The sequence below is a fragment of the Rhinopithecus bieti genome, unplaced genomic scaffold, assembly GCF_001698545.2.
Source record: "Rhinopithecus bieti isolate Rb0 unplaced genomic scaffold, ASM169854v2 scaffold_61298, whole genome shotgun sequence".
NCBI lineage: Eukaryota > Metazoa > Chordata > Mammalia > Primates > Cercopithecidae > Rhinopithecus > Rhinopithecus bieti.
The window spans coordinates 89,805-114,357 of NW_016823727.1; the positions used below are offsets into that span (position 1 = coordinate 89,805).

At 48.1% G+C, this 24,553-nt stretch overlaps 1 protein-coding gene across 1 annotated transcript in view; it reads right to left on the reverse strand.

The window, feature by feature from the left end:
• Window positions 1-24,553, reverse strand: part of ELK3 (ETS transcription factor ELK3) — a 50,638-nt gene that overhangs the window by 16,475 nt on the left and 9,610 nt on the right. The window contains exon 2 of the mRNA XM_017861750.1: window positions 5,926-6,720. Within this exon, the coding sequence (XP_017717239.1) occupies window positions 5,926-6,720 (795 nt within the window). The remainder of the gene's footprint in view (window positions 1-5,925; window positions 6,721-24,553) is intronic.

Consider the following 24,553-nt stretch of genomic DNA (forward strand, 5'->3'; position numbering starts at 1 on the left):
TTTAAGAAAGTAAAGGACAGAGAAACAAGATATCTATTCAGCAGGTTGTGCCCATAAATATCTGTAATCCTAAGCTCCCACAGATGCCAACAGAATCCATGACAATGCAACCTTGAGGTTAAAAAAAAGTTCTCAAATAAAAGGTGACTGAATCTCTGGAAACCCCTAAAATTGTCTGAATTCAAGTGAAAACATGGTTTTAAGGTCTTTAAAAGGGAAGTTAATCCCACTGACCCTATGGAAAAGCAGACAAAATGGAGACTCCTATGGGGGCCTAGGGTAGCTATAGAAAGGGGCAGGAGAGGAAGCAGGCCAGAACCAGGGACATTAGGAGGCAGAGTCATGAAGACTGGGGTGGCTGTGGCAGTTTCTTAAAATAAGACAATAATGAAGTTTGCCACATTGATTGACTCTTTATTTTTTTTGTGAGATGCAAGTTTCACTCTTGTTGCCCAGGCTGGAGTACAGTGGTGTGATCTCGGCTCACCGCAACCTCCGCCTCCTGGGTTCAAGTGATTCTCCTGCCTCCTCAGGCTCCCAAGTAGCTGGGATTACAGGCATCTGCCACCACACCTGGCTTTTTAGTAGAGACGGGGTTTTGCCACATTGGCCAGGCTGGTCTCGAACTCCTGAACTCAGGTGATCCACTCGCCTCGGCCTCCCAAAGTGCTGGGATTACAGGCATGAGCCAGTGCACCCAGCCCAACTGATTCTTCCTTTCATGAAAGATTTCTCTATGGCATGTGTTGCTGTTTGATAGCATTTTACCCAGAGTAGAACTTCTTTCAAAACTGGAGTCAATCCTCTCAAACCCTGCCGCTGCTTTATCAACTAAGTATCGTAATGTAATGTAAAGTTATGTAATATTCTTAGTCCTTTGTTGTCATTTCAACAATATTCACAGCATCTTCACCAGGAGTAGATTCTATCTCAAGAAACCACTTTCTCTGCTCACCTGTAAGAAGCAACGCCTCACCCAATCAGGTTTGATCAACAAATTGCAGCAATTTGGTCACATCTCCAGGCTCTACTTCTAATGCTAGTTCTCTTGCTATTTCTACCACATATGCAGTTCCCTCTTCCACTGAAGTCTTGAACCCTTCAAAGTGATCCATGAGGGCTGGAATCAATTTCTTCCAAACTCCTGTTAATTTTGATATTTTGACATCCTCCCACGAATCATGAGTATTCTTAACAGCATCTAGGGTGGTGACTCCCTTCCAGAAGGTTTTCAATTGACTTTGCCCAGATCCATCACAGGAATCACCATCTATGGCAGCTGTAGCTTTATGAAATGTATTTATTAAGTAGTAAGACTTGAAAGTCAAAATTACTCCTTGACTCCTGGGTTGTAGCATGGACGCTGTATTTGCAGCATGAAAAACATTAATCTTCTTGTATATCTCCATGAGAGCTCTTGGGTGACCAGATGCATTGCTAATGAGCAGTAATATTTTGAAAGGAATCTTTTTTCTGAGTAGTGGGTGTCAACAGTGGGTTTAAACTATTCCATAAACTGTATCAACGGATGTACTGTCGTCCAGGCTTTGCTGTTCCATTTATAGAGCACAGGCAGAGTGTATTTAGTAGCACTGGCTTCAACTTAAAGTCACAAGCTGTACTAACAAGACTCAGCCTGTCCTTTGAAGCTCTGAAGCCAGGCATGGACTTCTCCAGCTATGAAAGTCCTAGATGGCATCTTCTTCCAATAGAAGGCCATTTCACCTACAGTGAAGCTGTTTGATGTAGCCACCTTCATCAATGAGTGTAGCTAGTTCCTCTGGATAGCTTCCTGAAGCTTCTCCATCAGCACTCGCTGCTTCACCTTGCACTTTTATGTTATGGAGATGACTTCTTTCCTTAAACCTCATGAACCAACCTCTGCTAGCTTCACACTTTTCTTCTGCAGCTCCCTCGCCTCTCTCAGCATTCAAAGAATTGAAGAGAGTTAGGGCCTTGCTCCGGGTTAGCCTGAAAGGAATGTTGTGGCTGGTTTGATCTTCTATCCAGACCACTAGTATTTTCTCCATATCAACAATCAGGATGTTCCACTTTCTTATCATTCATGTTTTCACTGACGTAGCAATTTCATTTCCTTTAAGAACTCTTCCTTTACATTTACATATTTAACTGGCATAAGAGCCCTAGCTTTCGGCCTGTCTCAGTTTTGGTCATGCCTTTGCCATCATCATTCTAGTTCTGGATTTAAAATGAGAGACGAGCAGCTCTTGCTTTCTCTTGAACACTTTATAGGCCACTATAGGGTTATCAATTGGCCTAATTTCAAAATTGTTGTGTTTCAGGGAATAGGGAGACCCAAGGAGAGGGAGACACACGAGAGCAGTTGGGACACGCACAACACTGATCAAGTTTGCCATCTTATCCGGGTGTGGTTCATGGTGCCCCAAAACAGTTACAACAGTAGTATCATAGCTCACTGATCTCAGAGCACTAGAACAGACGTAATAGTAAGGAAAAAGTTGGAAATGTTGTGAGAATTACCAAAATGTGACACTGAAACATGGAGTGAGCATGTGCTGTTGAAAGAATAGCCTGGCGCTGATAAGACTTGCTCGGCGCCGGGTTGCCACAAACCTTCGATTTGTAAAAACCACCAATTATCTGTGAAATGCAATAAAGCAAAGTACAGTAAAATGAGGTATGCCTGTATGAGGTGTAGTAAGGTCCCCGAGGGAATGGTAACCACGTGACACAGGCCACGCCAAGGCTCCCTTACTTCTCCCCTTCTTCCCGCCATGTTTCTAGCTGGAAATAACCAACCTTGGGAATTGTACGTTCGGGGTATCGAGTTATTACAGCACACACAGCTTTCATCTCTTCCAAAGCCCACCGCTAAGCAAAGCTTACATACAGCCCACAGATTACCAAATGTTTATGTGCACACAGCATCACACTGCACACAGCACACCCCCAACACACACAGGGAGAAAAGGAGAGTTTCTGTGACAAAGTGCTCAGGTAGGAGGAAAACCACTGAAGCCTTGCCACTGCCTGTGGAACACCCTGAACCCCACAGTTGTCCTTCACTCCTGAGGCCGAAAGGAATTCTGCAGAACACCTGGCTGTTGACAGCCACGCTGTTTCTGGCAGTCACTTGGAAGGTGAACTCTACTGGGGCTGGTGCTGGTGGGTGAGTTTCTGGAGCACCCCCTGAAGCAGCTCCCAGGAGAGGGAATCTGAGAATCCAAATCTGATACTGACACATACCCTAAACAAACCTAAACCACCCTCAGCTTCAAGACATCCTATCTGATCTCAGGGAGACCACCTGGGTGAAACCCGCTGCAAGAACTCAGCTCTGAATAAGTACCATACCCCTGACTCCCGCCCCGGCCCCTCTGGTGTCTCCCTCATTGCCCCTTCTCTCTCTCCCTGTTGGCTACCCATGGCCATGCCAGGAGCAGAGCCCACACTCTGGGACATGAGGGAAGCTCAAGGTGGGGTCTGAGTCCTGAGGCTCTGCCATCTCCCAGTGTAGCTGGTGACCCCCTTAGTTCTGCGTGGTTTAGAGGACTGCCTGGTGCCCCTCCCACTCCTTTGACCTGAAGGTCCTCTCTGAGCCAGGTCCCTTTACTTCTACTCTCCTGCCCTGGGTCCAGACCCTGTCCCTTGCCTCCCTCCCCTTGGGATTATCTCTGGGCTTCCTGGCACTAAACCATCAGGGCCCCACCCTCACAGCTTGGCTGAGGACCAGGCACCCTCACTGCCTTAGGCACAGGTCCTCTCGTAAAGATCCTGGCTTTCCTATGCCTTCCCACCTGATTTCAGGCCACGCTGGTGGCTTCTGGCTCCTGGCCGTGCCCTCTGCATCCATTCACTGGGCATCCACCCTGGATCCTTCTCTCACGCCCTCAGCCCCACCAACGGAAGCCATCCCTCCATCCACATTATCCACAGGGCTGGCTGAGCTGACTTCCTCTGAGACAGTGCTGGCATCTGCCTCACTCTGTTCTGAGAAGGTGATCCAGGCTCCCAGGGAACACAGACACCTAAATCAGAGCTGGCCCTGGCCTGGCTTCAGACCCTTCTCACCCTGACAGTTGTAAACACACAGGAGGCCGGGGAAGGAGATGCTCAGATCGTCAACCCCTGGCCCTGCCTCTCAAGTTACTCCCCTGAGCTCCATCAAGAGCTGCTGTTTCTGAGCCATTTGCTCAGCAGCGCTTGGTCATTCGACAGCCTTGCTCAATTGGAAGATGCCTGATTTAAGAGCACGCGTGCTCACTCTGACCTATTTCCTGATCCCCTGGCCCTCCCCTCTGTGGTGGCGCATGTCACCACCAGCTCACAGTCTGAGCTGTCATGAAATCCCTGGGCAGAATCCAGTCCAGCGAAAGCATGGAGAGGAAAGTGGCCCAGAGCTGCTTTCAGGTGCTCCATGGACGGCCGTATCACTGCCTTCTTGCAGCGGGAATGCATTTCATTTGAGAGCATGGATTCTGGAGGCAGACATTGGATCCAAAGCCACCTCTACCACCTATAAGCTGTGCGTCCCTGGACGAACTAGTTTACCTCTGTGCCTTGTTTATCTCAGCTGGGAAATAGGATGCTAATAATAGCACAGGTTGAGCATCCCAAATCCAAAAATCCCCAAATCCCAAATCCTCCAGAATATGAAACTTTCTGAGTCCTGACATGACACTCCAAGGAAATGCTCATTGCAGCATTTTGGATTTCAGATTTTCAGATGTGGGATATTCAACTGGCAAGTATCATGCAAATACTCCAAATCCAAAAAGATCTGAACTCTGAAACACTTCTGGTCACAAGCATTTTGGAAACAGGATACTCAACCTGTATCCACATGACAGGGCTGCTATGAAAAACAAGGCAATGCATGTAAAGTGTCTGGAGCAGTGCCTGGCACACATGGGGAGCCCGTCATATGCTGCCGTGGCTGCTGATGATGACAAGAGGGACAACTACGATGAGATGACAGAGGCAGGGGATGGGTGCAGCTCTACGGTTAACAATGCTACCAGGTGTCACCAGCTCACAAAGCCTGGCCATGATCCCATTTTCCACATGTGGTACCTGGCCCAGAGAGCAACCGCCCATAGTCCCACTCCTAGGAAGCAGGGTAGCCAGGAACTGAATCCAGGTCTGTGAGCCTAAAACAAATACTCTTTTAACCTCTGCCACTAAAATTGCATCCAATTTTCAAGGGGAAGGAGAAATATGGTTTCCCAGCGCCTACTACGCCTTTGTGCTGCAATTGTCAGCTGAACAAGAAAGAGCATCTGAATATTTGATTTAAAGGAAAAGGGGGCTTTCTCCTTGGGACTAATAACAACGAAGGTTTTTTGGCTCTGCAAGCTTGCTTTCCTCTCCCCAGTGCTGTGGCCCGGGGCTTTCTCAGAGCAGTGCTGCTTTCAGCGAAGCAGCTGTCTGGTGTGGCCCCTTTGTTTCTTATTACCTATGCTATGACCACAGCTCCACACGGACAGATGCGATGGTGGCGGTATCAGTTGACATCTATTTTCTTGTTAATAGAACACAAGTGGTTCCTTATTAAATGCCCCCAGAGAAGATTCTGCCATAAAAATTTCCTAAAGCCCAAGCTCCTCCTGAAATGTAAACTGGCCCGCTCAACTTTCCCTAGGAAATCGCTGGTGAGATCTGCTTTGTCGGCCAGTGTGCATGTTCCACCTACGGTCACTTTAGGCCCCTAAAAGCAAGAAACCAATCAAGCATCCCACTAGAGTCGACAAACCAAATGCTGTCTTGGGTGCCTCCCTTGGTCTGAGGATGGAAAAGCAGGTTCCCTTCATATTTACACAGTGACCTTGGTACAAGTCATAGGATTACGTTTTGAGGGACAGAAGGAAGTCTCTTTAGTTGCTCTTCCTTTTTTGCTAAGCCACTGAGGCTGGTTATGGCCGGGATGACAGGAATGACTCTTACCTGTGCGGTGAAGAAGGCTGGGGTGAGGGATCCCGAGGGGAGGGCTGGGCTGTTGAGCGCGATGGAGCCAATGTCGGTGCCGGAGAGCACCAGCGGGGGCGCTGAGATTTCCAAGCCTTTGGGTTTTTTGGCCTTTGGGGGAAGAGATGGAGACTTGGTCTTGGAGCCCGATGACAGGTTCAAGGGCTCCAGGGAATCGGAGTCATGGCAGGCGGCCTCCAGGAAGAGGCTTCTGTGTTCAGAAGGGAGGGGTGAGTTGGGGGACAGGGACGGGGACCGAGATGAGAAGGGTGAGGCAGATGAAATACTGGCAGTGTTTGGCAACATTAAAGAGGAGATCTTGGCCGAGACGGATGAGGCCAGGAAGGCGGACGCCGCTGCAGCCTCTGACGTGGAAGGCAGGGACACCACCGGCCTGGTGACGTGTTTGTCGGTTTTATTGGTCACAAACCTGATCACAGTCCTGACTTCTTCCACGGGGGGGCTGTCTTCGGGCAGCTCCTCCAGCTTCTCCGTCTTGATGGCCTTGAAGGCGTCTGGTGGGTTCTGCAGGGAATTAATGGTGAAGGACGAGTACAGGCCTGAGTGGATGTATTCGTTGCGGCTTGTGCTTTTGAGGGCGGCCAGGCCGTGTTTGTGGGGCTCACGGCCCTCGGGAGACGCCTTGCAGTCGCTGTCCTGCAGCAGAAGGCTCTCCCGGCTGATCTCCACCGCGTGAGGATCCATCTTCAGGATCTCCGGGAAAGAGACAAACTTGTACACAAACTTCTGCCCGATCACCTTCTTGATGATGTTCTGCAAATACAAAAGTAGACACTGAAAATCTGAGCACACCCAAGAAACCATGTAAGAGCTCATGATAATGGTAAATGTCACTGGCAGAAGCACCAAAATGTTCCTGATTTACATTCTTGGCTAAGGAGAAGTGGAAGGAGGAATAAAGTTGGAAGTAGGAGAATCAGAGGTGCATTCCAGTTCTGCCATTACTAGGGTTGTGATCTTTGGCAAATTAAGTGCCCCTCTGAGTTGCTTTGTCTGTAAAGTAAGGAAGATGATGATGATGACGATAATTATTATTTCTTAGACAGGGTCTCACTCTGTCGCCCAGGCTGGAGTACAGTGGTGCGAACGTGGCTCACTGCAGCCTCGACCTCCTGGACTCAAGCGATCCTCTTGCCTCCACCTCCTGAGTGGCTGAGACTACAGGTGCATGCCATCACACCCCGCTAATTTTTATATTTTTATTTTTTGTAGAGACAGCATCTCACTTTGTTGCTCAGGCTGGTCTCAAACTCCTGGACTCAAGCAATCCCCCAACCTTGGCCGAGTGAGGATTATTCTATGTAATAACCTAGTAACAGTTGCCATTTATGAAGCCCTTATTATGTGGATGGGATTTTTCATACCTTATCTCATACAATCTGAACAGCAATCCTAAAAGGAAGGTGCTGTGATTCCTATTTTAAAAATCAGGAAAATAAGCTTAGAGTGCTTCCGTAACTCACACGGCCACCTGGTAGGAAGTGAAGTGGTAGAGGCAGCGTGTCCTTAACCATAACACAGTATTGTCTCACCTACCTCTGGGAGTCAGAAGAATTCAATGAAATAATAATGAGAAAGCATTCTGTAAGTTGGAAAGCATTATAAAATGCAAGTTATCATCATCAAACACTACAAGGTTTTCTTAATTCACTTGGCCATTTTTTTGCTTTTTATTTTTTTGCCAAGAAAGCTACTGGAGGAGGCTGGGTGTGGTGGCTCATGCCTGAAATCCCAGCACTTTGGGAGGCCAAGGCGGGTGGATCACCTGAGGTCAGGAGTTCGAGACCAGCCTGACCAACATGGAGAAACACTGTCTCTACTAAAAATCCAAAAATTAGCCAGGCGTGGTGACGCATGCCTGTAATCCCAGCTACATGGGAAGGCTGAGGCAGGAGAATCACTTGAACATGGGAGGCGGAGGTTGCAGTGAGCCGAGATTACGCCATTGTACTCCAACTTGGGCAACAAAAGCGAAACTCCATCTCAAAAAAAAAAAAAGAAAGCCAGCCACTGGAGTAAAATCGAATTGTATACTTTGGATATCTGTGACATTCATAGACAATATTTTTAGTTGCTAGCGTCTACTGGCTCTTCAGTTTATGGTTCCAGCCCTCAAACATTAGGATATAAATGAAAAGCAATAATCATTGCAAAAGTTTTTGCAGCCCTTTGGGAGAAGGGACTTTATATTAAAGGCTGTGCTGTTCTTGAGGTTTATTAAATGGATACCTTAATTCCCTGCCGAATCCACTGGGTTCTACATTTACCTACCAAACGCTTGCTGTGTGCCTTGCCCTATGGATGAATCTTGGGGTCTGAGGGGCTGAGAGAGACAAAGATGGTCTCTCTCAAGCACAAAAACCCAGCACCATCCTATGGGAAAAGGATTCTGTTTCCTTAGAAACTCGTCCACCTAAAACCTGGGTATGAGTAAGGAAAGATCATTTCGAGGAGAAGAGCTTTAGAAGCAGCTCAGATTGAGTGCCTGTCTTCTGTACCCGGGGTTGAATGTAAACCACCTCATTAGATTCCCACATTAGCCCTGATGGAGGTGGAGGGTGTCACCCTTCTGAAACAAACAAGATCCCAGAGATGGGGAGTCATTTGCCCAAGAACCACCAAGATCGAGAGATTCTAAAGCCTAAGCTTTTTCACATTCCCACACAAATTTAGGGGGAGAGAATCAACCCCCAATAGACATGAAATTCAATGAATGTTGATGTCCCTTTGGAAATCATAGTGTGGTTCTAAATACACGTGTTTGCCTGCCATCCTTTACATCATGATATTCTGATTTGCCTTTTTCCCCTTAAATGATGGAAGCAAAGGGCACATTTAAGGGCCCCATTCAGCACAGGAGATCCCATGCACAGAGTCGTGGAGAGACCTCACAGAGCACCGGCATGCAGGCCGATGCCGGGGGCACCTCAGAGTCAAGGCCAAACAACAGTTCCAGTGGCCGTGGCCACCCTGGCTGCATCCTGGAGCTCCCACCTGCAACTTAACCCGCAGAGCCCCACTGGCGCCAGCGACCTCACACTCACACCTGCTCCTCGAGGCTGAACAGCCCTTAAAAACCTTCAGAGAAATTTGGGGAACTCAGATGTTTGCCACCTGGGCTTTGTTAGCAGCGTCTCTGCCAAGTGCCCTGGGTCAGAACATGCCTGGGAAAATCAGCTCCCAGCAGGAAATAAATTAAATAAGGGTGTCATTGGACCCACCTGACCAGGGTCAGTTCCCATTGAAAAGAAAGTGTGCTGACCTCTGGTGTGTTAATGCTTCCTTTGCTAAAATTCTAAGGTATTTTTAGTTTTAGCTCATCATATTTTCCTCTCTGGGGAAAAAACTTTCATTTTTTTCCCTCAGCGAGTTTGAACACTCATCTAAACTGAGTGAAGTTTTTAGAGCCAAATAATTACACAAAAGAAGAGACAAACATCTATAAACGTTTTATTTAGAGCCAAAATAAAACACAGAAGAAAATGATCTGAATCATTTATTCTAACAAGTCTTAAAACTGTTTCTTTTTTTTCAAAAAAAAAAACCACTTCTAATTTTCTTGTAGGTTTGGAACATCATGTCTAAGTTGGGATTACATTCATGAGCACCTCAAGAAATAACCAAGGGCTGTGATAAAATGACAAAACTGTCTCTCCTGCTCAAAAAATGGTTGGGAACGGAAAGGCAACCTCAGATCATACAGCCTTGCTGTGTTAAAAGAACATGAACAACAACCCTCCTGTCGACCAACCAGCAAAAGGATAAATGAAATGTAGGGTGTCCTTACAATGGAACATTATCGAGCTGTACTCAAGAATGAAGCTCTGCTCCAAGGCCTAGAAGTCATTATTTGAGGAATAAAGAATACTAGACTATGGAATAGTAAGGAACAAACATAACATAATGAGCCTCAATTTCATTAAACAGAATCACAGAATTTTTTTTTCCTTCTTCTTGAGACAGAGTCTTGCTCTGTCGCCCAGGCTGGAATGCAGTGGCGCGATCTCGGCTCACTACAACCTCTGCCTCCTGGGTTCAAGCGATTCTTCTACCCCAGCCTCCCAAGTAGCTGGGATTACAGGCACCCACCATCATGCCCAGTTCTTTTTTTTTTTTTTTTTTGAGATCGAGTCTCGCTCTGTCCCTCAGGCCAGAGTGCAGTGGCGCAATCTCAGCTCACTGCAAGCTCTGCCTCCCTGATTCACACCATTCTCCTGCCTCAGCCTCCCGAGTAGCTGGGACTACAGGTGTCTGCCACCATGCCTGGCTAATTTTTTTTTTTTTTTTTTATTTTTAGTAAAGACGGGGTTTCACTGTGTTAATCAGGATGGTCTCGATCTCCTGACTTCATGATCTGCCTGACTCGGCCTCCCAAAGTGCTGGGATTACAGGCGTGAGCCACCGCACCCTGCCTACTTTTGTATTTTTGTAGAGACGGGGTTTCACAATGTTGGCCAGGCTGGTCTTGAACTCCTGACCTCAGCTGATCTGCCTGCCTGAGCCTCCCAAAGTGCTGGGATTACAGGCATGAGCCATAGAATAGAATACTGTATTCTATGATTCACTGCAAAGTGAAAGCAGCCAGATATTACATGATAAAGGTCACATATGATTCTATTTATATGAAATGTCCAGAATCATGAAATCTATACAAAAAAAACAGAAAGTAGAGTATGGTTACCTAGGGCTGAGAGGGATGGAAGGAAGGTAATGAAAATGTTCCAAGTGGGTCATGGTGGTGGGTGCAGAAGTCTCTACTCAGAGCCACTGAACTATACACGGTAAACGGGTGAATTGTGTGGTATGTGAATTACAGCTGGTTGTTAAAGAAAAGAACATATAGAATCTTAAGTATTTTACATGTTTAAGTGGAAGACAGTGGGAACTTTCTATAGCTAGAAGTGACTGTCACAACATGCTAACCCCTACTCGAAATATAAAAAGGGAGATGCTGGGACGGGCCCTTCGGTAGCTGCTGCCTCTGCGAGGGAAACAGAGAGGACACCAAGAGTTTTCTAGGGAAAGGTTACACAATGATGGGGATGGAGGCAATTTACTAGCTGGCCAAAAGGAGGAAGTGACGGCCATTGGAAAGAACCGAGGCAGGTCATGCTTCTCCAGAGACCAATGGGAAAGACGGATTCGATCTGGCTACCTGGAAACCTACCAGGTTGAAGGCTGAGAGTGGAACTGGGAGGGAAGAGGGCAGGGTCGGGTACAGTAAGTGGGTCAGAGCAGTGCAGCCCAGTGACTCAGCACCAGGGACATCTGCTAGATGAGGGGAGCTGGTAAGGAAAGCCCCCTACAGCGGTGCCCGCAACTGGAGGATTAGGAAGAACCTGGCCTCAGAGGACTTGTGTCCCTGCAGCTGCACTGACAGCCCCTTCTTCCTTATCTTCCAGGGCTGCCCCCAGGAGCAGCGCCATGTATGTTTGAAGATCTCTCTGTGGCTTCCAGAAGGAAGCTTCCTTCCAAGACAGTTTGCTGAGAAGACTCAGCGTCAGGAATAATACAAGCTAGTATTTGCTGAGCACATATTATTTGTCAGGCTATCTTCTAAGAACCTGACAACCATCAACTCACTCAATCCTCTCAGAGACTGGAATGATTATTATCCCCATTTTGGAGATGAGCAAGCTGAGGCTTGGGAAGTACAAATTATACACTGTTGGAAGCTTGTACCTGGAGAGAACAGATGGCACCCAGGCAATCTGAATCCTGAGCTCTTGGCTACTATGAAGGGTGACACCAGATTCAGGCCAATTTAGGCAGCCCGGGACACAAGCACACTTGGGGAAGGGCTCTTATTATGGTAAGTGATGAGGATATTTACAAAAAGTCTGGTTTCCACCCCCTTCAATCCCAGACTCACAAGTATTTGTTGCTCACAGTTGCCTGGTAACCTGAGTGATGCTGGTCTGTGTCGGGTGGAGCTGAGTGCGTCTCCGGGGTGGTTACAGAGTGTTACACACATCTGCTTCCCTCTTACACGGGTGGGACCAGCCTCTTTGTACTTTCCCTTTAAATATGTATTTGCAAAAGGGCTGCCTTTTCGCCCAGCAGGCATTCCATGTGAGGTTACGGGCAGCAAGGATGGGACCAATTTTAGTGAGAGGAAAAAGCAACATCCCCTTAAAACAGACCCCAGTGGCAGTTCCAGGCAAAAGAGGAGGACCGGATACCAAAATTAATCCCACTGTCACCTCATCCAAGTTGCCATATTGAGAATGCAATAGCCGAAAGGGCAAGTCGTCCATTTGGGACAGGATTCTGGGCAGACCTGGGCAAAAGAACCCTTCCCAACTTACCAGCCACCTCTGCGGACCAAGGCATCCCATGAGAGGGGCCCATGACAAGATACCTCAATTATGTCACTTTAACTGCATAGAAAATGCCAAGAGAGCAGGTCATATTTCCATTTCCATTTCAGTGCTGTCTGTTACCCTGACAGGTTACAGGAATACCTGTAAGAACAGGTATGGCTGTCCAGAGTATGTTTAAATATGTACACACACACACACACACATACACACTCCACTCTGCCCTTTGAATAGGAAGGAGTCTGTGTAAATAATCCCAAATAGTAGATAGATGAGAAATATTTCGATAAGTTTTGTAATTTAAAAAAAGCATATGCAGTGCTAGGTAATGAAAAGATGCATACGGGATTAGATTTACCTTCTCAATGACGATGTGATTAGGATTATGTTTAAATAAGTTAACTAAATGTTTGTTGAATGAACTACGAACTATAAGGAGAACTGACCCAGGCATAAAGCCACAGGCATGAAAGACACAATTTTCCACGGCTAATTTCCAGGCTGGTTAAAGCTCCCTACGGGTGTATCCCTTACATATACCTGCCCGTGATTCTTTGCTGGCATTTTTAAACTGAACACTCCCAGGCAGATATTAGAAGCCACATGCAAACTCCACACGCCACATACAGCCTCACACCTCCCATGAGGGCTTAATGAGCCATAATTTCACCCATCCATTTACGTGGCAAATATTTGCTGCATGTGTCTGTCCACCCACTCTGGTCTGGCACCCCAATTTTGATCTAAGGTTATGCATCTGGAGTTCACGTGCTTAGTCTTGTTATCTGATCTTCCATTTTCCTCCCCGTGAGGAGCCAGGCCCGTGGCAAGTTCCTCATCGTTGTGGTCTGGCCCCTGGATCCTCTGCCATTCCAGGGCACCCTGGAAACACAGTGCTCCTGCCTCTGACTCTGCAACTCTCCTACCTCGCTCTCAAAACTGAGAACCATCAGCAGCTCACTAAGCCAGCAGGATTGCTTGTGCTGAAGACTTTTCCTAACAAACAGGCCTTTCTTAACCCCTGCACTGGGTAAGGGGGACAGAGCAGGGGACACTTCCAGTAAATACCCACTTGACCCTATCACAAGGGCTGCTGCAGGGATTAAAAGGAGGGGCTCCAGAGTCACTGCCTGAGTTCAATGACTCAGTTCTCATCTACAAAATGGGGACTGATCCATCTGCCTCATGGGACTGAATGAGCCATCCACATACAGCTTCTATCAGAACGCCCGATGCATCCATGCATGAGAAGCCCTATAACATACATTAGCTATTAGTATTAGCATTTTTACACTCCCATTTAAGCAAAAACAGAACAAAACATAAATATCACCCTGTGTCAGCCCTAATGACAATTTAATAGATAAAATTAACCCTCATAGAAGGCTGTGCATATTCTGCTAGCTTTGTCCAAAGTTCTGGGTAACTTGATCAGTCGCACAGCAGGCAGAATTACATCTGGTTTACATATCTCAACTGAGCAGGGAAACATGATGTTTTTATTTAATTGGGTTCAGACAAGAAATAGATACAAAGCTTATATTATATTGTGCCTAGCACAGCCAGCACTTGACATCCACTGTGACGAAAACCTTACACAATCCAATTAATTTGGGGGTTGGGGGGAGGTTACAGGAGGGGGACGCTGGGAGCCACAGATGTGAATAACTGCTGGATCCAAGTGCTCTGCTTAGATGCGGGCCGCAGCCTACAGGCAAGACGCCACACGTCAGGCCCTGAAAGGTGGTGCAGACACTAACCAGGCACCCAGCTCATCTCAATTGCTTTCCGCGGCTTTTCAGAGCAGAAATCATGCTCCCCAGATTGGGAGGGAGAAGTGCAGCCTTGCAGCGTCTGCTTGGGCTCAGGCCTCTGCTCGGGGTTCCTGGGAGAGGCCAACGAGAAGCTGCTGGCCCTGAGCACCTGTCAGCAAGACCCGAGGAAGGAACCAGTTCAGGTGCTGAGCAGACACATGAGACAATGCATTTATTTGGGGCACATTCATCTTATTGTGGTGGATGCCCTACGTGAAAGGAATCAGTGCAGACAAAGGACAAAGAAAGAAGCCAGCACTTATGAGGGTCAGCCTCATGCTGAGCACACACAGCTGCCTTGCAGGATGGGCACTGTTACCCCATTGCAGAGATGGAGAAGCCAAGGTCCCCCTGGACAGCGAGGTTAGATCCAACTGTCCACCACCTGGGGGTAGGTTAAATATTGGGAGAGCCATACAATGGAATACCAGGTAGCTATTTCAGGGACACGACATTGCTAACACTTCCCCATACCTTTAAATATACATTTATTAATTTAATAATTAAATTAATAAATAATTATTAATTATTAATTAATGTTAATTATTAATAACAGTTAATTAATAATTAATTTAATTAAATAATTAAAAGGTAAAAACAGTATGAATAATTCCATCATTTTAATAATTTTCTATTGCATATGTTTTCTACTGTATATATGCGTATATGTCTAAATAAAAGGAGGTAGAAAAATTAATCTTGAAAGATGTATACTAAAATTTCACAGTGATTTTTCATGTTTCTTTTTGCTTATGTGTATTTTCACATTAAAAAATGTATATTTGATAGGTATTACTTGTTAAATTAAGACTTTTTAAGAGAAAGAAATAGGAACTAAAAAGCNTTAAATAATTAAAAGGTAAAACAGTATGAATAATTCCATCATTTTAATAATTTTCTATTGCATATGTTTTCTACTGTATATATGCGTATATGTCTAAATAAAAGGAGGTAGAAAATTAATCTTGAAAGATGTATACTAAAATTTCACAGTGATTTTCATGTTTCTTTTGCTTATGTGTATTTTCACATTAAAAAATGTATATTTGATAGGTATTACTTGTTAAATTAAGACTTTTAAGAGAAAGAAATAGGAACTAAAAAGCTGACTAGCCCAAGGTCACACAGCTTGTAACTGGTAGAGCCTAAGTTTGAACCCAACTGTACCTAGTGCCAAGACCTAAGCCACTTCTGTTCCACCACCACACCCTCTTCCAGAAAGCAGCTGCATTTGGAAGCAGAGGCTGCTGCTAAAGTAAATCCATCAGGGCCTAGGGGTTTCTGCATTCCAGAGTAATAGTGAGGTTAACTGCAGAGTGCCTGGGAAAACCAGCTCTGTGCTGAGAAAGCATGGGCCTTGCTTAAGAACAGTTATTTCTAGCTCTTCAGGCGGAAGAGACCGATCTTCCGTAAGGTCTGTTCATTACCTAGAAATAGAACTGCCTCTGCCAATCCACAGGGTAGAGAAGGTGCCTGCTTTGAAGGGCCACCCTAACATGAGGCACGAGGGCCCCGGCAGTCCCAGTGCAGCAGACTGGACATGAGCAGCCAACCTCTAAGTGGCATGCCATCCAAGGGATGAGGGTGACAAGAAAACAACAGGAAGCTCACATCCACCATATACAGCCCGCTGATGGCACCCACTGCCAAGCTCCCCTGGCTGTCCCCAGGCCTGTGCCCAGCAGTAGCTCACACGAGGGCACAGTCCAGGAGCCTTAACACGTCAGATGTTATATGGAACCAATGCTGGGGTGAACAGATCTGGGTTTGAATTCCAGCCTCTCTGCTTACCATGACCTTGGGAGAGTTACTGAACATCTACACAGGGCTCAGTTTGCTCACCCCTAAAATGGGAATAAAAATACCCCATAGGCTAATGTTTTCTAAAGACTCAATGTAGTCAGTGCCTCACTCATACAAATCCTTAAAACGTGACCCCTCACCCAGTGAATCTTGCTTAGCGTGCAATAATCTAATCGTACACACTGCTCATTATATCACACTTTTCTTTTTATTCTGCCTTCCAGAAAATTGCTTGGGTGGGCACCTCACTTTACAGTTTACAGAAGGCTCACACACAATGTCACGTTGGCCTCACAACGCTTTGATACCCACTTCAGAGACAGAGACCCGAGGCTCCCAGCTGAGTTCACACCACCCACAAGTAGCAGAGGAGTGTCTCCAGGCCGCGGCTTCCTGGCCAACACATTTTCTTCAACTCCTGTTTTTGGGTTCCCATCCAGACCACAGTCTGACTCACTCTTCCCTGAAATGAAACCCGAAGTGTCCTTTCTCCAAAGTTAGAACAAGTAGTCACTGTATCTCTCCGACAAGCAGACATTCTTTCAGCAAACATTGTTTTGTTTTGTTTTGAGAGATGGGGTCTTGCTGGCACTGCCCAGGCTGGAGTGCAGTGGCTATTCACAGGCACGACGGCTACACACTGCAGCCGGGAGCTCCTGGGCTCCAGCAGTCCTCCAGCCTCAGCCTCCCAAGTAGCTGGGACTATAGGTTCAAGCCACCACACCTGGCTCTCAATGAACACTGAATACATACTCTCCTACAGGTGGCTCCGTGCCAGGCTCTGAGGAAGGAGAAGGAGGGAAGCTGGCGAAGTGCCCCACAGTGGCCTGGATGGGGTGTGACATCCCCCGCCTCTGCTCTGTCTCTGCCTCTGACAGAGGGGACAGTAAGCAGTCAGCTGGTCATAAGAGACTCTGCTACAAATTTCTGGGGGACGGGCTCACCTCACCCCCACCCCCACCAAACAGCATCTTATGATCTTGAACTCACAGGTTCAAGTGATTCTCTCACCTCAGTCTCCCAAAGTACTGGGATGACAAGCGTGAGCCGCCACACCCAGCTATTAAAGACCATCTTACGAAAGATCCATCTGATCCATCTACCTGAGCTGCTTCTCACTAGGGCACTCTTCCCCCCACCACTCACCGCTGCAGTGAGTTTAATGGCCCTGCCACATTCATGTCCACCCAGGACCTTAGAATGTGATCTTGTTTGGAAACAGGGTCCTTACAGATATAATTGGTTAACAATGTCAACATGGAATCATCCTGGATTTAGAGTAGGCACTGAACTCAACAGCTTGTGTCCTCATGAAGACACAGAAAGACACGCACAGGGAAGAAGGCCATGGGACGCGAAGGTAGAGACTGGAGTGAGGCAGCTCCAAGCCAAGGAACAACGAGGGTGGCTGGAGCCCACGAGAAGCCGAAGAGGAAGGGGGGATTCTTCCCTAGGGCCTTCAGAGGGAGCGGGGCCCTGCAGACACCTGGATTTCACACTTCTGGCTTCCAAAACCTTCAGAAAATACATATCTATTGTTTTGAGCCACCAAGTTTGGGGTCATTTGTTACGGCAGCCCTGGGAAACCAATACATCCCTTTCTTAAAATCGTCTCTGTTCAGCAAGGCAGGGGAGGCACATGCTGGCGCCGCCCACCCCTGGGGTACAAGTGGCGCTTCCCGTTGTGATGGTACAGGCACCAGGTTAGGTGGAGCCTGGGCTGTCCCTTGTGCAAAGCTGAACTTTGGAGCGTGTGCGCGCACACACACACACGTACACACCCACTCACACCCATTCCAAACTTCCAAGAATGACGTGCTGCCAACAAAGGCTGGAACTCTGTCTCTGAACAGGCCGACTCTGCCGGCTCCCGGGGGAGGTTTTCTTGTGGTTTGGGTTGAGGTGGCTTTGCCTTCTGGCACTGACAAGCTGCAGCGTGAACTATCTCACCAAATTCTGCCAGCCTATAGTTGAGGCGCTCCTCATCCCCGCTGCCTGAGTACCCGTGGCAGCCTGAGGGTGCTAGTGAGAAATGTTGGCTTGCCGGCCTGGCAGGACACCCCAGCTCGGGAGGCTTCGACTGGACGTTCACAGCATTTTTCTCCCTGCCTTCTTGGCTGGGTGCTGCTGCTGGCTGGACCTGGAGTCCTGTCTCCGTCCTGGCTCTCCTTAAAACACTCAAGGGTACTTTTATTTGAAGGCCTTTGAAGTGTTAATAACATAGAACATAAAACTGCTCAGGCCGGGTGGTGGCTCATGCCTATAATCCCAGCACTTTGGGAGGCCAAGGCAGGTGGATCAACTGAGGTCAGGAGTTTGAGCCTGGGGAACATGGTGAAACCCCGCCTCTACTAAAAATACAAACATTAGCTGGGCGTGGTGGCGCACCTATAGTCCTAGCTACTCAGGAGGCTGAGGCAGGAGAATTGCTTGAACCCAGGAGGTGGAGGTTGCAGTGAACCAAGATCTCACCACTGCACTCCAGCCTGGGTGACAGAGCGAGACTCCATCTAAAAATAATAATAATAAATAAATAAAAATAAATAAAACTGCTCCCCAATGCAAGTCTTTCCCTTTCCCCAGCTGAGTTGGGGGGCTGCTAACACTGACCTTGACTTTCCTGTGTTGAGTGGCCACCTCCAGCGCTGGCAGATGGCATGGCGGGGCAGTGTGTGTCATGAGCCACAGGTGGTCTGGGAGTGTCTTCTCATCCTGGCTTTGTCACCAACTGACTTGGAAACTCCCCTCCCCTCGAGGGTCCTCACTTGCTGAAGGAGGGGTAGGTAGGGCAAGATGCTTTCTTGGATCCTCTCTTGGGTGACTCTCCAAGGTGACAGGCTCCCTTCTGTGCCATGGAGAAGGATGCTTGTTTCTTACTCACTCCTACTACACTTGATTGGCGCTGCCATGCCCTCGGCACTGCAGGATGCAGGAAATGGTAAGAAAACCCAGCATGCGGCCCCATAAGGGAGATGCAATGACAGCAGGAGAAACCAGGTCCCTCTGGGAGGGGCCGTGGAACAGACACGGCCATCACCAAGTGAGGCACCAGCTGGAGGAGGCACAGAGAGGAGTCTGAAGGGTGGCCAGGAGTGAGCCAGGCAGGAAGGGCAAGGGGAAGGAGGGGGCCTAAGAAGATGCTGGGGTTGGGGCAGCTGTGGGGTGCAGGGAAGGCAGCCGGGATGGGGCGGGATGGTGAAGGGAGCTTGGAATCCTTCCTGGAGGCCATCGGCAGCTGGGAGGCGCACACACAGAGGAGCACCACACTCCAGTACTTTCTGTAGGAAGCATCTTCTGGAAGCGTGGGGTGTTCTGGGGCCACTCGAACTCACATTTTCAGCTGACTCAGATATCTTGCCAGCAGTTTTTCCACTGTCATTTCAATTAAAAATACCGGAGGCCTGTCTCTGGCTGCCCTTGGGATAATCATCAGCAGTACTGGGCACACAGGACTCACGTCTGGGCCCAAGGCTCTAGAGCTGTGTCACCCTCCAGCTTCGGAAGCCCAGGCATGGGCCTTGGGGGTCAACACTCTTAGTGTGAAAGCTCTGCCACTGCCCTGCTGCTGCATCTTGAGTCTGTGACTTACACCTCTTAGAGACTCAGCATCCCCACCTCTAAAATGGGCTCAATATTGACCACCAGCACCGGCGCATCACGAATTGGAAAATAAGCTAATACATGTAAAAATATCTAGCACAGTGCCTGGCTTAAAACCAAATGCTCCACACACATAAGCGTCCCTTTTTGATGTTACAAATTCGGGGTGGGAACTGAGAGGAGCCATGGAGGAGCACAGGCAGGGGTGGGGAAGAGGCTGTGCAGAGGAGCAGCTGAGGCGTGGGTGGACGGCGGGTGGTGGGTGCTATGCTGTGAATGTTGGAGTTTTTGTGAGTTTGTCTACACAATCACTAAATTTTCCTGCAGCTAAAATCCCAGAAGCAGGAACGCTCATGCTGGCAAAGGCAGACTCGGTGTGGGCTTGGGCAACAGCCTGACGTAAGTGGATCTGGCAAGGCCGCGGGAGCTTTGGCAGCCGAGCCCCTGGAGCAGAAGCATCCTCATCAACACAGTGTTGTCGGCACTCCCGGGCCTCTGGCTCATCCCTGTTTCTTAGCAACTGCCCTATTTTGGGGGAACACTGAGTGCCACAGGGAAGTTGGCCTGGAAGCACGTGCAAGACAGGCAGCACCTTCAGTCAACAGGCAGCCCCCCGTTCCCAGTAGCCTGGCCCCCTGATACCAGCTGCCATCTCCCGGGGCAATGTGACCAGACTGGAAGACCTCTGTGAGGCAGTTCAGCCACTCCACAGGTCTCTAAGCAGCTTCCAGGACCCAAGCTCACGAGAGAGGCCCTGGTCATCCCCTGGGCCCCCAGGCAATAGCGCCGCTGCCATCTGTTATGCTTCCAACCATCTGAGTAGCTGCCACAGTAGGAAAGAAAGACACTCAACAAAACATACCAGGCCCTCAACACTCACACCCAGGGCCAGGCACAGGGGGCCCCCTCGATCCATAAAGCACCCCAAAGGGAGCCCAGGTCTTCCCTAACATTCCACGACCAACAAAGGTGTTCTAGAAAGTTCTGGGATATGAATGCCTGCTGGATGTTTGTAAAATTGTTTTGGGGAATTAAAGAATTCCACGAGGGCTAGGCTTCTTGGCAGAGGCAGCCGAGCTCAGATATGTATTATTAATACTAACATTTTCTTGTCGTGATTGCACACCCAATTTAAAATGAATTATCCAATTAAGCTAAGAAGGTGATGCGTTCTAATTCCAGGAATAGGTTGCCAATGACTTTGTCTTGACTGTTCTCCCCGAAACCCCTTCCAATTAAGTAACGATTGTTCAGTACATCGTGAGGCTAAGCCAAGAGGTTGCTGTGGAGACAGGAGGATTTTTCATCCTATCACCATTTTCATTTCTTGATGAGAAGGGAGCCAGCAGAGTTTTCAGCCTCCCCCAGGGCTGAATGTTCACCGCCAGCAAGGACAAAAGGTCTGCTGGACGGGAGAGGATGGGGGGTTGTGAAAGCTTCCAGGTCTCCCTCTGCAACAACAGAGAGAGCCCGTGTCTTCAGCTTCTCGTGAGCAGAAGACAGTTGCTCACCTTATGGGAATACCAGAGCCTATCCTTTTTCCCTCTCCATCCTCATGCTGAAGGTGTGATAGGGCCAACTCGGCCAGCAGAGAGAAATGGTACCTGGCCAGAAAGATCAAAGTTGTATGGTCGGGTGTAAAATGATCCATGCCAAGAACAAACAGTAAGGAGACACAGATTTTTATTTCTAAAACGGAAATCTGATCATAGCACTCTCTTGCTTTCTGTAAGAGCCCGAATTTTGCTCTTTCACTCTGTTGACGAGGCTGGAGTGCAGTGGTTCAGTAAGAGCTCACTGCAGCCTCTACTTCCTGGGCTCAAGTGACTCTCCTGCCTCAGCCTCTCCAGGAAGTAGGACTACAGGTGTGCACCACCATGCCCAGCTAATTTTTTGTCATTTTTGCTCATCTATTATTATTATTCGGTTTTCGGGGTTTTTTAAATTTTATTTTGTAGAAACAAGGCCTCACTATATTGCTCAGGCTGGTCTCAAAATTCCTGGGCTCAAGCGATCTTCTCATCTTAGCCTTCCAAAGTACTGGGATTACAGGTGTGAGCATTTCCCACCCCTCCCCATCTCTTGTTTTAACTCTTTTTTTAATGTGTTTTATTTTATTTTTTTGAGATGGAGTCTCGCTCTGTCGCCCAGGCTGGAGAGCAGTGGTGCGATCTCGGCTCACTGCAACCTCCCCTCCCGGGTTCAAGCGATTCTCCTGCCTCAGCTTCCTGAGTAGCTGGGATTACAGGCGCACACCACCACGCCCAGCTAATTTTTGTATTTTTAGTAGAGACGGGGTTTTCACTATGTTGGCCAGAATGGTCTCGATCTCCAACCTCATGATCCACTCGCCTTAGCCTCCCAAAGTGCTAGGATTACAGGCATGAGCCACCGCGCCCGGCCAGCTTTTAACTCTTTATTGGCTCTCACCACAGAGTTCCAACTCTTTAGCATGCTATACTTCACACTCCATTCCCCACTCACTTTTCCAACCACATCTTGCCCTCACTCAAAGATATGCTGTGCTTCAAAGGTCAAACTCATCCATACGTCCCTGCCTCTGCTCACACTGTTCCCTTCTTGGTTTATCCCTTCCTAACTTTTTTCAGCCAGGTAAACTCACTCTCATTACTTAAGATCCAGATCAAGTGTCCTGACCTCCGGAGGCCTTCCCTCTGCCTCTACTTCCCTCCTGCTCTCCTGGAAGGCCCCAGCATTGGTTATGCCAGCACTTTACACAGTGTTCTCTACTAAAATTGGTTTCATGTCTGTCTCCCCGACCAGCTGCTGCCCCTCAGGAGGAGGGAGGTATGTTTTCAAAGGGATGGCTGGATGGCTGAGGAAAAGGCAGAGGTGAAAGAAGAGGCCGTGTCAACTGGAGGTGGATGTATACTTTAAAACCCTAGGCTAGGCACTGTAGATCATTCCTGTAATTACAGCGCTTTGGGAGGCCAAGGCAGGCAGATCACCTGAGGTCAGGAGTTCAAGACTAGTCTGGTGAAACCCCGTCTCTACTAAAAACACAAAAACTAGCTGGGAATGGTGGGGTGCACCTGTAATCCCAGCTACTCGGGAGACTGAGGCAGGAGAATCGCTTGAACCTGGGAGGCAGGGGTTGCAGTGAGCTGAGATCGTGCCACTGTACTCCAGTCTGGGCGACAGGAGTGAAACTGTGTCTCCAAAGAAAAAAAAAAAAAAAAAGCAAAGCCTTATTCAAGAAGTGGTTAATGCTGTGAATCCCAGCAGGAACTCCTGCCCCTCAGGCTTGGCCCATAAGGTGCCTGGCAGTTGTCAGGGCCAGTGACAGAAATGCTCTGGGCATTGGCCCCGCTCTTCTCTACTCTAAGAAGAAGGGTCCATCTGTCTGATGTTAAGGAGTGAAAGAGTTGTTAGCTTGTTAATAAATAAAATATCTGCAAAAGATCCTTACTGTTACATCAGGTAAACCTAAGGAAAAAAAAAAAAGCTTATCAAAAAATTCAAACCATCAGAACTACAGTAACACACCCAACTCCAACTCCCAGGGCTTAAAGCGAGACCAAGGAAAAAAGCTGTTTGGCAGAGGGGAAGTGTAAAATGCCCAGGCCTCAACTAAATGTCCTGTTTAGGCCTCTACGGGCTCTGGTTTCTGCCCCTCACAGGCTCAGCCACAGGCACCTCCCATGACCTGTGTGTTTCTCAGATGAAACAGGGGCCTTTCATCCATGCCCGGGTTGCAAAACATGCTGCTCCCTGGAAGGGGCATCACTCCTTTCTTGGAATTCTAATTGGGTTTGCCCCGCAGCCTCTTCAAAAGCTTACCCGGGAGAAGCAGTTCCCTGGCGGAGCTCGGCTGCGGAACCCTGGCCCTCCAGACTTTCTCCAGACTCACACGCACTCCACGGAACCACAGATGCAGGAAGGAGCCTCTGAGCACAAAGATCAGAGTCTCCAATCCCAGCACTGCCGATCAAGGACTGGCGCCCCCCGGGTCGCCTTCTCTTCCCAGTTAAGTCAGCTATTAAAATCATGTGCACTTCTAGGCCAAGGAGCTGCTCAATTCCCACCAACTCTGAATCCCTCCAAGGCAGGAGTCGTCTTGGGTGGACCTGTCTCCAGCCCGGGGACTTGGCTCAGCGACGTGTCTTTGATTCTAGTGTCACACCTGTCACAGAGTCTAGTATTATACCTGCTGCAGAAGCTAGGTGCTGTGCCTGTCATGGGGAGCAGTTTCCTTTTAGGATTTGCTGAATCGAACCATCACTTATAGAGAGAAACCAACACTCTCCTTTTAAATGTTATTTTGAAAATCTAAACAAAAAGCCCAGCAGTGTCTGAAATACAGTCATGCATCGCTTAACAATGAGGCTACGTTCTGAGAAGTGTGTCGCTGGGCAATTTTGTTGCTGTGCGAGCATCGCGGCATGTACTTGTACAAACCTGGAGGGTCTAGCCTATCACACACCAAGGCTATGCTATATGCTCTTAGGCTACAAACCTGTACAGCACGTTACTGTACTGAATACTGTATGTAGGCAACTGTAATACAATAGTATGTATGTACCTCAACATATCTAAACGTAGAAAAGGTACAGTAAAAATATGAAATTATAGCCTTATAGGACCACTGTTATATATGTGGTCCATTGTAGACATTATGTGGTACATGACTGTATATGGAGGTGGCACAGGGTGAATTTTGTCCGTCCCCGAACTATGCTGACATCCTCATTCCCAGTACCAGTGACTAGGACCTTATTTAGAAAGGGTCTGGCCAGACGCGGTGGCTCAAGCCTGTAATCCCAGCACTTTGGGAGGCCGAGACGGGCGGATCACAAGGTCAGGAGATCGAGACCACCCTGGCTAATACGGTGAAACCTCGTCTCTACTAAAGAATACAAAAAACTAGCCAGGCGACGAGGCGGGCGCCTGTAGTCCCAGCTACTTGGGAGGCGGAGGCAGGAGAATGGCGTAAACCTGGGAGGCGGAGCTTGCAGTGAGCTGAGATCCGGCCACCGCACTCCAGCCTGGGCGACAGAGCCAGACACCGTCTCAAAAAAAAAAGCAAAA